At 44.9% G+C, this 17574-nt stretch overlaps 1 protein-coding gene across 4 annotated transcripts in view; it reads right to left on the bottom strand.

The window, feature by feature from the left end:
- krtcap3 (keratinocyte associated protein 3) overlaps positions 1-17574 on the bottom strand; it is a 36284-nt gene that overhangs the window by 11197 nt on the left and 7513 nt on the right. For all 4 annotated transcript variants that reach the window (XM_069930771.1, XM_069930772.1, XM_069930770.1 and 1 more), the window contains exons 2-4: positions 9881-10065; positions 3696-3755; positions 1520-1720 (exon numbers count right to left, since the gene is read on the bottom strand). In XM_069930771.1, coding sequence (XP_069786872.1) covers positions 1520-1720; positions 3696-3755; positions 9881-10065 — 446 coding nt within the window. The remainder of the gene's footprint in view (positions 1-1519; positions 1721-3695; positions 3756-9880; positions 10066-17574) is intronic.

The following is a 17574-nucleotide window of genomic DNA, read 5'->3' as shown; positions in this document are numbered from 1 at the left end:
CAGCCGACCCTGCTCCAACGGCCCTCGCCAGCCAACCTTGCCCTGACATCCCCCACTGACCTCCCCTCCCCATTGGGGTGGGGGCTGTCAAGTAGCGGGGCGGAAGGGGAAGGGAAGGTGTTAGGAACGGGGAGTTGGGTTGCCGGCTGACAGAGTCATCAGCTGCCACCAGAGATAAGCAGCAATCATCAAGGATCCACACCAACACCCTCTGTTCTCGCTTCTGCCATCAGGAAAGAGGTGTAGGTGCCACAAGACTCGCACCACCAGGTTCAGGAACAGCTGCTCCCCCTCCACCATCAGACTCCTCAACAACAAACTCAATCAGGGACTCATTTAAGGACTCTTACTTGTGCACTTCATTGATTTTTTTTCTCTCTCCCTCTGTATTGCACAGTTTGTTTACATTTCTTTATTGCTTTTATATATATATATATATATAAACGAGTAACTAAGACAACTAATAAGTGGTAATTCTGCCTACCCTGTAGTAAAAAGAATCACAAGGTTGTGTATGATGTCAAGTATGTACTCTTTGACAATAAATCTGAAGCTACAGGCCCTTTCAGGTGGACCCTCCACCTTGAGGGCAGCGGCAGGAGCAGATCTTAATTTTGGGACTCACCTTTCAGGAGGCAGTCCTAAAAGGCTGCTGCAGCGTTGCCTGGTCTACCTGAAAGGGCCTATTCATATCCAGAGGCGCCTCGTAGCACCTCCAGATTTGATGGAGGCAGGACAACCGGTACTGTAGCGCCACCCATCATAAATATGTGGCATAGCAATGGCTATCTTCGCTACTTATAATCCCCCCCATGCAGGTGGAACCGCTCTATGTTTCCCACAACAGTTCCAGCTGCGTGGGGGATTATGGGTAGGGAAGACCATCATTGCTATGCTACATTTTCATCCGCAGAGAGCTGCCCTGGTGCAGGAGCAGCCAGCAGGGCTGAGACAGTCCCCGCCGGCCGACCCTGCCCCGACAGCCCCCGCCGGCCGACCCTGCCCCGACAGCCCCCGCCGGCCGACCCTGCTCCGACAGCCCCCGCCGGCCGACCCTACCTCGACAGCCCCCGCCAACCTCCCCTCCCCAGTGGGTTGGGGGCTGTCAAGTAGCAGGGCAGGGGAGTGGCAGGGGGAGTTGGGTCGCCGACTGACAGAATCATTAGCCTGCCCTCCCAGGCAACCACTGTAAGTGCTATGCTCTGCCGATTACCTCTCCGAGGCGCTTCTGCCGCAAGAGGGGAGATTATGCAGCTTTAAACTGGGGTGCTCAGGCCACCTGAAAGGGCCTATGAGACAGCAACTCCACTAACTTTGCCACTGCCGATATACTGTGCAAACAGTCTGCACACCCAGCTCTCCCTGCAACAGCTCAATCTCTTAAAAAGATCTTTAATCTCTGAAATATTTAAGAAAAGCAGATAGTGGAAGCTAAGAGCTTGCAACAGTGCAAAGTTAGCAGGTGAAACATTTCCCCGTGTTCTTGTTCTCTCAAACTCTGCAACAATCAATGACTTACATAGATACGGGTTGTGTCGAAGGGACAGTTGTTGATTGTCATGGACTTGCTGGGAATAGCTGGCACCATGGTCGAGTTGCAGCCAGAAATCAGGTTCCTGCCTTCTTGAGATATCGTCAGCACAATGGCAAGGATAAGTCCAGCTGAGCACGCCAAGGAGATTAAAGAATTCAACAGAGAGCTCAACATCAGTCCCCAGTGCTGTGAAAATAAAATCAGGAACTCAGCAAGGAGAGACACACACATGGAAGAGCAGAGAATGGAGGGAAATGGGTCAGGGATAAGCAGCAAAGTTTCAGTTAAAATTTGGCATCATGTTCGGCATGGTCAAGGAGAGTTGAAGGGCCTGTTCCTGTGCTGCTCTACGTTCAAGCTTCTGAGGCAATGAGACTGCAATGCAGGTCCCTCAGTAAAGTTGGAGGAAATTACTTAATAGCTCTCCCTTCAAAACAAGCACAGCTAAACAAAATTGACGGTGTCCCGACAGTCGAAGGCTACAGGATGTAGATGATCAGAAAATAAGCAGAGCAAAGGCAGAAGGAATTTAATCCCATTAAGCGTGATGTGGTGCATTTGGTGGGGGGGGGGGGGGGGGGAGGGGGTAAACTAATAAGCGCAAGAGATACGCAATTTAAATTTAAATTTTTTAATTTAGACGTTCAGCAAGGAAAGAGGCCCTTCCAATATACAAGGCCATGCTGCCCAAACACCCCAATTTACCTAGATTTTTGAAGGGTGGGAGAAAACCCAAGCAGACACGGGACAGACAGAGGTGGATTTGAACCTGGGACACTGGCGCTGTATTAAGCTAATTGTGCTGATAAAAAGACGGTAGAAAGTATTAAATAATAGAGGGGATTTGGTGTGCAAGTCCACCAATTATTGGGAGACATGGTGGGGAAGAATGCATAGGGGCTTCTTGTCTTTTTGGCCATAGAATATAAGAACAAACAATGAGCTGCGGCAGGAATTTGGCAGTTCAGACAGCGTCCACGAGGAGAAATAGTCAACGTTTCGGGTCAGGACCATGATGAGTTTTTGCGTTTAGCAGGGGGGGGAGGGCGTGGCAGGCAATTAGGGCACAGCTTTAGAAGTAGGTTGGTCTTGGAGTCCCATGCACAGGTTTCCATGTGACAGCAAGGTTGTGATTGCACCAGAGAGGGTGCGGAGGAAGTTCACTGGTGCGTTGCCCTGAGATGGACAGCCACCAAAACCGCTCCCCCAAAACGGAGGAACCTATATGGGAACAACAGGAAGAGCAATAGCTATGAGATATTGCAGCCTCACTAACGACAATATCTAGCCAGTAAATGGGAACACTGAAGTGGACTTCATTCCGGAAAAGTGAAACATGAAAGTCTACAGATACTGTGATTGTAGTTAAAACACAAATGCAGCAGGAACTCAGCATGTCTCACAGCGTCCAAAGGAAGTAAAGATACATGACCAATGTTTTGGCCCTGAGCCCCTTTCATCAAAGAGAATCGGGTGGGCAGTGACAGCTTCCTAGAGTATGAGAATCCAGGATGAGGGGAGTGGGATTTATAAGGGACATAAGGGAACAATTCTTCACTCAGAAGGTGGTGTGCAAGTGAAATGAGCTGCCAGACAAAGTGGTTGAGGCAGAGACGATAGCTTCCTTTGAGAAACACTTGGATAAGTAAATGGATGGCAGGGATTGGAAGGGGGTAGGTCAAATGCAGGAAAGTGGGTTCAGCAAGGACAAGCTGGTCTGGGGGGCACCTGAACATGTGCTGCATGACTCAAAGTAACAATGCCAGGCAGCTACAGAGTGCACAAATTAGAGAGACATTGTGGTTGTAACAGATTACTGGAGCAATCAGAGTAGTTGACAAATATGGAGCAAACTTTATCACACTCAATCAATCTCTCCTTCCTAAATCTAAAAGTAAACACAGATCAGGATTTAAAAAAACTTTAACCAGTTTCCGGTAACCAATTCATCACAAAAAAGGGAGAACACTGAGTGCTTGTTACTCAAGAGATTATTGCTACGCAGAAACTGGTGGAGATAAACTCTTCTGACAAATCACTGATCCAGGAAGCCAAACCTGATTACAACTTTAGAACATTGCACAATGGCAGAGCTGCTGTGATCTGGGTGGTTACCATTTTACAATGGGGCTGCACAGAAAACAAGCACATTAGCACTCACCAGCTTTACCCTGAGTAGATTTCGTGAGACTAAGATAGAAATGATTCCAGTGGCAATACTCTGCAGAATTTAAAAAAAAGAGAAATAAAATTTAAATCATGCCCAGAGCTTTGAAGCAATGATTAATTAAACAATTTGAGAGCCAGTGAAACTCTAACTTATATTTTTAAAGATACACGATCCTTTATCCGGAACCCTTGGGGGACAGTGTGGTCCGAATTTTGGATTTTTCCGGAAAGCCCACCTGAATTGTGCTGCCGTATCCACCCCCATCCCACCCCCTTCCAGCCTCCCGGCCATCTCCTCCAACGCCGGTCCCTTGGCCGCCCCCCCGACCGCTGGTCCCTTGGCCGCCCCCCTGACCGCCGGTCCCTTGGCCACCCCCCCGACCACTGGTCCCTCGGCCGCCCCCCCGACCGCCGGTCCCTCAGCCGTCCCCCCCCCCCGACCGCCGGTCCCTCGGCTGCTTCCCTGACTGCCGGTCTCTCGGCCGCTTCTTCGACTGCCAGTTCCTTGGCTGTCTCCCCCGACCGTGGTCCCTAGGCTGCCCGGACGTCTCCCCGACTGCTGGTCCCCACTTGCCGGATTTTAGGTGTCCGGATAAAGGATCGTGTACCTGTACAAGTACCTCACTCCAGGAGGATCAGAGCCAGTACCATCACTCTGAGGAACAGTTTCTTCCCACAGGCAGTGAGAATGCCTCCCATCTTAGAAAGGATGTGATGTTGTTGCGGAGGAAATTTACTAGGATGAGTCCCGGAATGCAAGGGCTAACGTATGTGGAGCGTTTGGCAACTCTTGGGTTGAATTCATTGGAGTAGAGGAGAATGAGAGGAGATTTCATAGAGACATTTCATATTTTGAAAGGTTTAGATAGGGTGGATGCAGGTAAGATGTTTTCCTTGGTGGGTGAATCAAGGACAAGGGGTCATAGTCTGAAAATTAGAAGTTATTCATATAAAACAGAGATTAGGAAGAACTTCTTTAGCCAGAGGGTCGAGGACCTGTGGAACTTGCTACCGCATACAGCAGTGGAAGCCAGATCACTGGGAGTATTTAAATAAGAAATAGACAAGTATCTCATTAGTGAGGGCATCAAAGGATATGGGGAAAAGGCCAGAAATTGGAACTAGTGTAAAGTAGCTTAGTGTAGATTTATGGAACAGACTCGATGGGCCTAGTGGCCTGGTTCTGTTCCTTTGTCTTGTGATCTTTTTATCTTGTGACCACACTAACCATCCAAGACTCTCATATTCATGAATCAATATTTATTTATTTATAAATAAATGTGGGCTTCGAGGCAAATTTTCTCTGCCGCCTCGAGAAACTGTGACTTGGTTAGTAGTTTCACTTTTGAAGCTGGCAGACTTTAACATTGAAGTCCTGCAGACGCTGGTAAACCAGTCCCAAGATGGCTGCAGTTGGACTTTTTTTTAATATAATCGTGCAAAAGGAATTGTGACCAGGCTTATTTGTGTTCTCTGCTTATTCTTTGAAGTCTGGGGTTCCTTTGAAATTGGGAAGTTGTTCTTTGCTAGAATCAGGAAGAATGGGTTACGGTTTAAATAATTAATGTTCTAAGTGGGATAGTCTCAGTAAAAACACTGCCACGCTGCCGTATTTTGGCTACCTGTCGTCATTTAGATAGTAACCAATTTATTCCTAAGTGTACGGTCAACGCTTGGGATCAACGTGCATTGTGTTAAATGCGCTATATAAATAAACTACTATTATATAGACAAAATATTTGTCCCGCCTATGTATTATTTGTCTGTATGTGTACTATGCCTGGTTGTGTGTCTGCATGTTTTGTACCGAGGACCGGAGAACGCTGTTTCGTCAGGTTGTACTTGAACAATCAGATGACAATAAATTTGACTTGGATCCTCCTGAGCAACTATTCATGCAAAATACAAGGAAAAATTAATTCAAAAAATATTCACAGTTGTGCATGAAAATTGTCTTGCTCGTCACGGTCACCCTTCATGAGAGGAGAGACTTTACTGGAATAATCAGGAATGAATTTGAACATAAAGTTTCTCTATATGCAAATGATCTTTTGCTCTTTATTTCAAATCCTTAGACTTCTAGACCAAGCACATATACCTTATTTGCCCAATTTAGTCAATTTTTAGGGTTATAAAACAAACTGCTTAAGAGTGAATTATTACACTCCTAAAAGGGTCCTTCTTAATACATGCCAATTTCCCCTTAAAAATAGTTAGACCAATTCATGTATCTGGGAATTACAATTACTAAAAGTTATAAAGACCCATTGAAAGAAATTTTTCGGTACTAATTAATCAGACTAAAGTATTACTGTCAAAATGGTCACCTCTGCTTATTATCACGATTGGACATATTTATGCTGGTCTAAATTTTTGTATCTTTTCCAATCTTTTCCAATTTTTATTCCTAAATCCTTTTTTAATTCATTAGATTCAATGATTTCTTTGTATATATGACAGGGAAAACAACCTCATATAAGTAAGACTCATCTTCAAAAGACTAAAGGGAATGGGGATTATCATTTCCAAATTTCAGATTTTATTACTGGACAGTCCATATACATAAGTTGTTATTTTTATAATTTACTTGCTTGCCCTTCTTGGGTAGAAATGGAACCAAATGTTTCTAAAAACTCATCTATGTTGGCAATTTTAGGTTCTTCTTTACCCTTTTTCTTCTCTAAATTAATGAATATTCCAATAAAGAAACAAAGCTTGAGAATATGGGCACAATTTAGGAAGTTCTTTGGATATCATCGTTTTTTTCTCTCGCCAGCCCTATTATACATAATCATTATTTTCAACCTTCCTTGTTAAACACAAGTTTAAGGAGTAGGTACAGATTAGGTATAAAAAGTTTCAAGGATCTTTGTATTTGAGATAACTTTGCTTTTTTTCAAACAATGGACAGCAAAATTTAAACTTCCTAATAGATACCTTTTTAGATATTTACAAATTAGGCATTTTGTTCAGACCAAACATTCTGATTTTCCTCGAATACCCAAAATAAATGTTCTGGATTTACTTTTTGATTTGACGTTTTCCCATGGTGGATTGATATCAAGTATTTACAATAGTTTGATGAACCTAAGGATAGCCTCAGTGACTAGGATCAAGAATGAATGGGAACGGGATTTGATCATAACATTTTAAGAGGAGGACTGGGACACCACTCTTCATTTGATTACTGAATCATCATTTTGTGCACAACATTCTCTGTTACAATTTAAGGTGGTGCATAGAATACACATGTCTAAAGTTCAATGATCTCTTTTTTATCTGCTATTGATCCACTATGTGATAAATGGAAAATCTTTGATGCTTCACTGATTCATATGTTTTGGGAGTGCCACAAATTAAATAAATTTTGGGCACAAATTTTCCAAACTTTATCAGTGTTTCTTAAGATCAAATTAAAACCATGCTCCTAAATTACTTTGTTTGGTTTCTCTTAAGAACAGATTACACCCTTAACTTCAACCCAAAAAAAAATCCTTTTACCTCATTGATAGCCAAATGATGAAATGGAAAGAGAATTCTTCACCTTATCATAAACAATGGTTGCACAATATTATGTCTTACTTAAGTTTGGAGAAATCAAATATAGCATTAAAGATGTCAAGGTTGAATTCAACATTCATGAATTTCTATCACAATGTGCAGATTTAGTTGGATGAATGCTCTGAGGATTCCCTGACTGAAGTCCAAGAGTCGCGATTTGATTCATATCTATTTACTATATGCAGTGTTTAGTGGGGGGTTTTTAAAAAAAGTGCCGACAGATCTTTAGTGGTCTTGCGTTTTTATGTTTTGGATGATACAGGGAAGATCGATCCTAATAGGGTTGGAAAAACTGCTGTTCTTAAACCTGTCAGTGCCAGACTTTAAGCTTCGGAAGGAAGCAGAGAGAAGAGAGCGCGAGGTCTGGCAAGCGTTGCCGAGTCTCCTGCAAGGATATGGCAATTACATGATGCAAACCTGCAGCCTGCACAAGAAAGGGCAGTTAAAGGTTCCTGTCCTCACAGCAAAAGGAGTACAATCGAGAGTGTCCTGTGTTTATCATTGTGTGGTATGATAGCTGCAAAGCATTGGACCAGAAGTCAAATCTGACAATACCAATGCAATGGGTTATGCAAAAAGGGGTGATGAGTCAACATACAGGAAGGAGATTGAAAACTTGGTTGAATGGTGTTGTATCAACAACTTCTCACTCATTGTCACCAAGACCAAGGAGGTGATAGCAGACTTTAGGAAGTGAAAACCAGAGGTATATGATGCAGTGATCATTGGGGGAAATCAAAGGTGCAGAAGGTGAACAAATTTAAATTCCTGAGAGTCAGCATCTCAGAGGATTTTTCAGGACCCATCATACTAATGCCATCATGAAAAAAGTATGTCAGCACCTCCACTTCCTCAGGATTTGCGGGGGTTCAGTATGTCATCGGAAACCTTGGTAAACTTTGACGGATGTGCAGTGCTGACCGACTGCATCACAGCCTGGTATGGGGCACCAATATCTCTGAGCATCAAGCCCTACAAAAAGGTAGTGGACGCAGACCAGTACATCACAGGCAAAACCCTCCCTGCCATCGAGAACCCCTTCAGCGAATGCTGCCATCGGAGAGCAGCAGCAATCAAGGATCCACACCACTCAGCACACGCTCTATTCTCACTTCTGACATCAAGAAAGAGATATAGGTTTGAACTTTGATCAAAATAGCTGAGAAGATCACTGGGCTCCCTTTCCTCTATTGACAACATTCACTGACAATGTTTCTTACATAAGGATCAAAGAATTACTGAGGGTGAGAGTTGGAGGAGATTCGATATGTCATCATAGACCTGAAAGTTTCTACTTGTGTACATTGGAGAGCAATCTGACTGCTTACATCACAGTCTGGTATGGAGGTGCCAATGCACAGGACAGGAATTCGGCCAGTGCCGTCATGGGCATCAGTCTTCACTCCATTGAGGGTGGTGTCTCAAGAAAGCAGCCTGTATCCTCAAAGACCCCTGCCACTAGCCCATGCCCTCTTCACACTGCTACCATCAGGAAGGAGGTACAGAAGCTGGAAGACGAACACCCAACAGTACAAAAACAGCTTCTGACCTCCACCATCAGATTTCTGAATGGACAATGACCTAATTTCCTCTTCTTTTGCACTAAATTATTTACTTTTAAACATTTAATTATGAGCAATATTTTCACCGTAATGCTGACACAAAATAACGAATTTCATGACATATTCATTGCAATAAATTCTGATTCCGATTTCCATCCAGCAGTTAGTTTGACCTACTAACATCAAGAAGGTACAGGAGCATCAAAATCAGGACTGCTGGGCTGGGAAATAGCTTCTTCCAACAGGCTGTGAGAATGATGTACAGTATCCTGTAACCAAATTAATTATCCCAGAAAAGATGGGAGGAGGTGTGTGTGATGGCCTGAGCTGTGTTCACAACTCTGCAGTTTCTTGTGATCTTGAATTGTTCCCATACCAAACTGCGATGCATCCAGACACGATACCTTCCTTGGTGCATCTGTAAAAAATCGCTAAGAGTCATTGGCGGCAAGTCAAAGTTCCTTAAGCTTCTCATAAAGTCGAGGTTTTGGGTGCCTTCTTTGACAATAGCATCGTGGTGGATGTTAATTACACTGAAAAACTGAAAGGTCTCTGGTGTCTCCATCTCAGCACCATGTTTTTTTTTTATTTTGGAAAGTCAGCACGGTAAATGGCCCTTCCAGCTCACGAGCCCATGCCACCCCATACACCCATGTGACCAATTAACCTTCTAATCTTGTACGTCTTTGGAACATGGGAGGAAACCGGAGCACCCGAAAGAAACTACAAAGGTCACGGGAAGAGTATACAAATTCCTTACAGACAGTGCCAGATTTGAACCCGGGTTACTGGTACTGTAATAGCATTGGTTGTGCTAACCGCTACACTTTGGTACTTTGCTTGCAATGTGCCAATTGGTTGCCATGCTTCCTACAACAATGAAAACATTGTATTTCATTCGCTGAATACCATTCTGGCACAATTAGATCAAGATTGGCATGAAAAAAATCTGCGTACTTTCTTTCTCTCACCGAATGGGAACAGCTCACAAGGCTCCAGGATACCATTTCTCCTCAATGAACAACTCTACTCCAACACAAACAAAAGGACTTACCAACAAGCCAGAGATGACAGAAATGATGTTGGCCACTGAATACTCAATCGTCACCTGGTCTTCTGGCTTCGAGATGTGCCTGAGGACTGTCCCATGGACAATCGCACCAATTATGAAATTGATGTGCCCAATAAGAATCAGCGCGATCCCCTTCTTCATCAGACACCGGGGGCCACTCACTTTATCTGTAGGATCATAAGGAGAACATCCACTCAGTTGCCAGAGTCATACAACAGAAATGGGCCCTTGAGCCCACCTTGTCCATACTGTTGCACCATTCTATACGAACGTGGATGGGTCAGGCACCAAAGAAATGAAGTAAAATGGAAGCTGGACGTGGTATTGAAGAAAAAAAAAAGTGCATTTATATCTGGATCTCAAGCATGACTGAAATTAATTGGAAAGAATGCAAATAACTTGCTGATTCACTTGTAAGGATTGTTGAGATCACTTTACCTCATCCCTTCCCACTGACAGGCATCCAGAGTTCTTTCAGGTGAAGCAGAGAAAACCTTTTTGATTAATGATTGCCAAACCCTCTTTATTGGTTTATATATTGACTCCTGTGTGATAACACTCCTGTGAAGTCTCTTAGACACATTATGTTACAGGTCCACATAAATACAGGCCATGATACAAATAAAAGGGAGCCTTTTCAACAGTTCCCGAGATTCTGCCTCAAATCAGTTTCCTGCCCTCTGACCACATTCCCAAATTTTCATTGTGATCCCAAAATTTATGGATTTACTTTGAATGCACTCATAGTTTGAGAATCCACAGCGTAGGGATTCATAGCACGGAAAAAGGGAGGGAATTCCTTTTACACAAGTGCTGGTATCGTTACAGAAGAGGCAGTGGATCTCCTCATCTTGGCTATCATTCACTGGCTGAAAATGGAATAACAGGATGCAGACAGATTTTGATTTGAGTCAATGAGAGTTTATTGTCATATACATAAGTACAATGTCCAGATGGAATTAAATTCTTACTTGAGTGGCTGCAGTATGGTAGAAGTTTAGTGCATCTGTACATCGTACTCATTTATATGACAATAAACTCTCTCCCTCCAAAAAAAGTCTTGCATCCGGTTAAACCTTGACTTGAATTGAATTGTTTATTTTCACGTGTACAGTGATACAGTATAATACCTTTGTGTACCGTACATTCAGTTCACAAAACGTCACCACACACTGCGGCACCTTGTATTTACAAACGAGTTCACAGAAAACCACAACTGGTAATGAGATTAATGATGACAATAAAGCATTTAACTTTAACTTAAAATCCTTATCAAAACATCAGTACCTTCCTGATCGGACCCCAGCAGGACAGTTAGCTCCTCATTAACCCTCCTGCAGACGGAGAAGCTTCTCATTGATATCGCCACAATCATTCATAATGTTTTTTTAATATTTTATTTAAAGTTTTTTCCATTCATGTAATCATAACAAAATACGATAATCAAATATTAATATCAGATCCATGATGGTATAAACCCCCAAGCCCCCCCAACCCCCTCCCATCCAACAATAAATCCCCAAGTTTAAAAAAAAGAGATAGGTGAAAAGAAGAAATAAGCAAGAAAAGAAAGGAAATAAACAAAGAAAAGAAAGGGAGAAAACAGACCTGATTGGCAGAATTCACCACCCACCACACAGTTCTAGCCATTTACATTTTTAATTCTTCCAAGGAGCCTAATGAGGTTCTGGAAGTTTAGGGAAAATATCGATAAATTTATATCCACAATTTGTAAATATGGGGATCATTCATAATGTTGAACCCTTCGCTGTTATGAAAAGAAGTAATTTCTCCAGTAATATGAAGGGGATAGACTGAAGTATTTGGTAAAGGAAGCAGTATTTGAATCATCGAAGTCTTCTTTCCTCCTCCTCCTTGAAGTTATTGGTCTTCATTCCTACTCTCTTCCAGTAGATCTACTCCATGCCTTCTCCAAGGCCCAAGTACCTCTCTTTAACACAAAAGTCTGAAGATGCTGTTATTGTAGTAAAAGCTGGAGGAACTCAGCAGGTCTCAGCAGTGTCCATAGCAGGTAAAGATAAAATAATCGACGTTTCAGGCCTGAGCCCTTCGTCAAGTCAGGCAGGTGCCTGAGTTAAAAGGCTGGGGAGAAGGAAAGAAAAGGTAGGGTGAGGAGTCCAGACCAACAGGACATACCTTGACGAAGGCTCAGGCCCAAAATGTTACTGATCTAACTTTACTTCCTATGGTCGCTGCATGACCTGCCAAGTTCCTCTAGCATTTTTGTGTTTTTACCTTTAAGTGCCTACAAGACATCAATTCAAGCGTAAGCTTGCATAAAGATGCAAGACAACTGCAATGTTTTTCCCTTCCTTGCCTCAGTTGTTAAAGCCATTTTGCCATAGCGGAGATCTGTTACCAGAGACATCTGTGCTCCCCAGGACATTAACTGTACCACTGATGGTAAATCCTTCCATTATCCACTCCCCTTTTAACACAGAGGGAGAATTTCCCCCATTTGGGATATAATAAGCAGAGAGACACATGACTGAGGATTCTTGACCAGGTTCTTTCAATAAATCACAGTTTATTGAGTATTAGAAATAAATAACATCTCTACTCAATAAAGATGATAGATAGTCAGTGAGTTTTGGCCCTGCCCATTCCCGCTTTGAAGATCCTGAATCACTCCACAGCAGATGCAAACTCACTGGCTCTCCACTCAGCCCTGGAGCCACGAAGGGCTGAAGACTCCGGGAAAGCGAAGGACTGGAGCAGGGCACTAGAGGACGGGAAGATCACGCACCGCCTGAGAAGGAGAAGCGGAGGAGATGACCCACGGGATGGTGACCACAGCGGCGGACCAGTGAGGGGACTATGCGGCTGAGGGACCAGTGCATGCGGTGGGCTGCTGGAGACTCGAGGCGAGGAACCCGTGGAAGCTGGGGACTGCTGTCAGGAGACTCCGTGCGGGCTGCGGACTGCTGGAGGCTGGCTCAAACTGGCTGGAGGAGTAGCAGGTATCAGAACCGGGATGCGAGGAGGTGCCGAGGGCGCTGAAGGGTTCCTGACAGCGTCAGAGGTTTGAATCTGGATCTCAGGTTGCCAATGGTGTGGACTGCACTCTGTATGGCCGCAGGGGCTGCGGAAGCACTGGAGGCAAATCTGCAGACACTCGAAGACTCTGGGGGGGGTGGGGGGAGGGGAGAGAGAGAGACTTTCTTTTGCTTCTCTCTCTCTCTCTGACATTAAGTCTGACTTTGTCAGACTGTAAGAGGCGCTTAGGCAATTCCTGCTGGTGGTGAATCTGTCTGCCTTGTAGCAGGCAAAAAGAAATTTCATGTAATACAACACTGTTTCATTACTATGACAATAAATTAAATCTTGAATCTTATAGCAATATTTGCACCTGTAATGCTGTCGCAAGACAATGAATTTCATGACACGTACTCAATATGTGGTGATATGTAATTACACCACTAGGTCACCAAGGGGTCTAGAGCTACAGTCTAGCCTTCCAGGTTTGTCTTGCAGAGAGACAAGACATCTTAGTGTACATATTAGTTTATTAAAGCTGTCTTATACTCGCACTGCTGTTGTGGTTATTGTCAGTACAATTTAATAAACTAATATGATAGCTACTAGGATGGAGGTCTCCCGACCACCTGGAGACTCTTCCCGAGGAATGGAATCCGGGGACGACTGGCATGCACGTGCTTCCGAGGACAGAGACGGCGAGGAACCACTGTACTGGAATCGTGGTGGAATGCAGGGAAGACCACAGAAGTATGATTGGGCAGGTAAGAAATGGCCAAGAGCCCTGTCTGCCCGTGGGTTCACCGACCCTAAACCCCGGTCTGATCAGAAAGGGGCCACTATGTGCGGGTGGAAGGATCTCCACAAGTCGTGCTCCCGATCGCCACCTACGTGCACAATTCCCAACTACTCCAGAGCCAGGGAAAGCAGACACTGCTATTGTCACTCTCCCAGCAGCAGCTCCCAGTACCCCAGGGTCCACCCTTGCTACACCTAAGGGACCAGAGACTGCGGCTTAGCCACGTGCTGCGACCAGACAGGCTGGAGCTCGACCCCAGAAATCCCAGAGCCGGCACGCACTTCGGCCGCTGGCAGAAATGCTTTCTGAATTACGTGGAGGGTGCTGAGGCATCGGATAAAGAGCTATTAATGCTGCTGTTAGCCCAGCTGGGAGTCCACGCTTATATAGGATTCCAGGTCCGACCAAGAGGCAATGAGCATTTCACAGAGGCATTACAGTAAGGAGCATACATAGCGAACTCCACTCCCGATACAGTCTCATGACCAGGTCACAACAAGTAGGGGAGTGTGCCAGAGACTTTATACTCTCTCTGACAAACCTGGCGAGAGGCTGCAACTTTAAAGCAGTATCAGCTCAGAAATATGCGGAGGACATTAGGGATAGAATTGTTGCGGGCATACGGTCCACTGAGACGAGACATCGATTGCTGGAGAAAGGAATGTTGGGGCTAGATGAGGCAGAGACTATTGCAGAAGCTTTAGAAAGCACCAGGAAAGAATTGGAGGAGTACTCACAGGACCTTGGGGCTGGGACAAACGTCACACTGCTGGACTCTCTAACGCCATGAAAAGAAAAGTATGTTGCCTCACAGGAATTCACAGCAGCAGCACCTTGAGGGTCCCAAGTGCTTTTTCTGTGGACAAAGAAAGCACCCCAGAGCCCTCTGCCCTGCCAGAGAAAATGTCTGTTCCAACTGGAAAACGTGGGCATTATGCAAAAGTCTGCAGAAGCCCCAAGGCCAAGGGCCATTCTCATGCTAATGAGAGGCGGGAAAGGTCTTCTTTCTCCACAGACAAACTGAAGAAGAAGAATGCCATGTGCAGTCGGCCATTTTGGACAAATGCTGCAGAGCAGAAGACACAGTCTTCAGGAGATGAATATTGTGAGAGATAATGGAATATGAGAAGTTAAGCAATTGCTAAATAGGAATGAATTAGGCTGGGGTGAAGGGATAATGGAATAAGGGAAGTCAAGCAAGTGCTAAATAGGAATGAATTAGGATGGGGTGAAGGGATAATGGAATAAGGGAAGTCAAGCAAGTGCTAAATAGGAATGAATTATGATGGGTTGAGTAAGAATGGAGTGTGAGGAAGGGTTAAGCAAGTATCATAGAATAGGGGTCTTATAGCAAGTCCTGGGGGTTGAGATTTATGAATAAGAACAAAGACATGACACTTCCTGGTAAACAAGTATACACACAGAAAGGCACACAAACTGCACGAGGCAGAATTACCTAATGCCAAACCAATCCAGGAGGCAGAAGAATGTTAAGGGGGGAGGCACCTCTGTACTGAAATAGAATGTATAAAAAGTTAGGTAAGCCCCAGTATGTGTGCGTATTCCCAGGGTAAGGGGAAACACCCAACTTTGCACTGTTGTAAAATAAATGTTCTTTGTTCTCAATTTTTGTCTCGAGTGAAATCTGTGAAGGCATCTCTGTTTCTCACAATATGATGCTGAGTACTATCGGATGGAAGGACACACCAGACTCGCTTCCCTACGCATGAATCAGGCAAGTCCACACAATTTATCTGATGCCACTGTGTGCATCAAAATTAATGATGTGAGGGTAAATTGCTTAATAAATAGTGGAAGCACTGAAAGTTTTATTGACCAGGGGTTAGTCAACCGCCTTGACCTCCCCACACGCCCGAGTGAGCACCAGATCCTGTTAGCAGCCAGCAGCCTTGTGGCTGAGGTAAAACAGTTTTGCAGAGTTACTCTAGAAATCCAGGGCACAAAATACGAAGGGTTCAAATTACTAGACCTCCCTCACCTCTATGCCCTGGTACTATTGGGGTTAGATTTTTAGAGCCAGTTAGAAAGCATTTCAATAGTGCACAACGGGCCTCACCTCCCACCACGCCTTACGAAGAAACAACTCTGCAGCCTGTCTGTCCTGAACATAGAACCCCCTCCGCTATTCACACATCTGACCCCAGAATGCACACCAATAGCCACAAAGAGCAGGAGGTACAGCCCGAGGGACAGAGCCTTCATTGGGACAGAGGTCTGCAGGCTACTACAGGAGGGCACCATAGAGTAGACCACCAGTCCCTGGAGAGCCCAGGTGGTTGTAGTAAAGTCAGGAGAAAAACTGTGCATGGTAGTGGATTACAGCCAGACAATCAACAAATTTACACAACTAGATGCCTACCCCCTGCCACGCATAGCAGACATGGTCAATAACAGTGCGGTGTTCTCCACCATAGACCTGAAGGCAGCATACCACCAACTGCCCATTAGAAACAGCAATTGCATTTACACGGCATTTGAGGCAGACGGCAGGCTGTATCAATTTCTGCGATTTCCCTTCGGTGTCACCAATAGAGTATCCCTGTTTCAGAGAGAAATGGACTGAATAGTAGATGAGTTCCAACTGAAAGCCGTGTTCCCCTACTTAGACAATGTGACAATCTGTGGCCACACTCAGGAGGATCATGACGTGAATTTAAAACGTTTCTTCCAGGCAGCCGAGGAAAGGAACCCAACATACAACAGGGACAAATGAGCCAGGAAGTTGCCAATCCTGGGGTACATTGTGCAGAACGGGGAAATCAGCCCAGACCCAGCCGGTATGCGCCCTCTCCCAGACCTCCCAGTGCCACACACGCTGAAAGTACTAAAAAGGTGTTTGAGACTGTTCGCTTACTACGCCCAATGGGTCCCCAACTACGCCGACAGGGCTCGCTCACTTATAAAAGCCTCTGTTTTCCCACTGTGCCCATCAGCCACCAGAGCATTCAGGAATATGAGGGACCATATCGCTAAAGCTACCATGCGGTCCATAGATGAGTCGATCCCGTTTCAAGTAGAAACAGATGCATCTGATGTGGCTCTGGCAGCCACCCTAAACCAAGACGGACGACCGCTGGCATTTTTCTTGTGAACCCTACAGGGGTCAGAAGTAAGACACTCAGGAGTAGAGAAGGAGGCCCTAGCCATTGTGGAAGCAGTAAGGCACTGGTGACATTATCTGGCGTGCAATCACTTCACCCTTGTCACGGACCAACGGTCTGTGGCTTTTATGTTCGATAACCAGAACAGGGGAGAATGTGCTGGCAGATAGAATTGTCTACATTTAACTACAACATTCTATACCGCCCCAGGAGACTCAACGAGCCCCCAGACGCGCTGTTCAGAGGCACTTGTGCCATCCTTAACCCCACGTCCCAGTTGCAGAGTTTGCACGATGAACTGGGCCATCTGGGGGTCGCTAGACTGTTTCACTTCATTAAAACCCAAAACCTCCCATTTTCGGTAGAGGAAGTGAGGTCAGTGAACAAGAGCTGCCCCATCTGTGCGGAATGCAAACCCCAATTTTACCGGCCAGACAAAGCCACCCTGATAAAAGCTACCAAACCTTTTGAAAACCTCAGCCTCGATTTTAAAGGCCCACTCCCATCCAATAATAGAAATGTCTATTTCCTAAACATAATAGATGAATATTCCCGTTTCCCCTTCGCAATCCCGTGTTCTGATGGATCAGCAGCCACTGTTATAAAATCCCTCCAACCCATCTTCAGCATATTTGGGTACCCGAACTACATACACAGAGACAGGGATGCTGCATTCATGAGCACAGAAGTACAGCAGTGCCTGCACGAGAGAGGGATTGCTACCAGCTGCACTACAAGTTACAATCCCAGGGGGAATG

Source organism: Narcine bancroftii, chromosome 4, assembly GCF_036971445.1.
Source record: "Narcine bancroftii isolate sNarBan1 chromosome 4, sNarBan1.hap1, whole genome shotgun sequence".
In the NCBI taxonomy this organism is placed as follows: domain Eukaryota; kingdom Metazoa; phylum Chordata; class Chondrichthyes; order Torpediniformes; family Narcinidae; genus Narcine; species Narcine bancroftii.
Note: the sequence above shows the minus strand (reverse complement) of the source record. Positions and strands in the feature narration are given on the sequence as shown.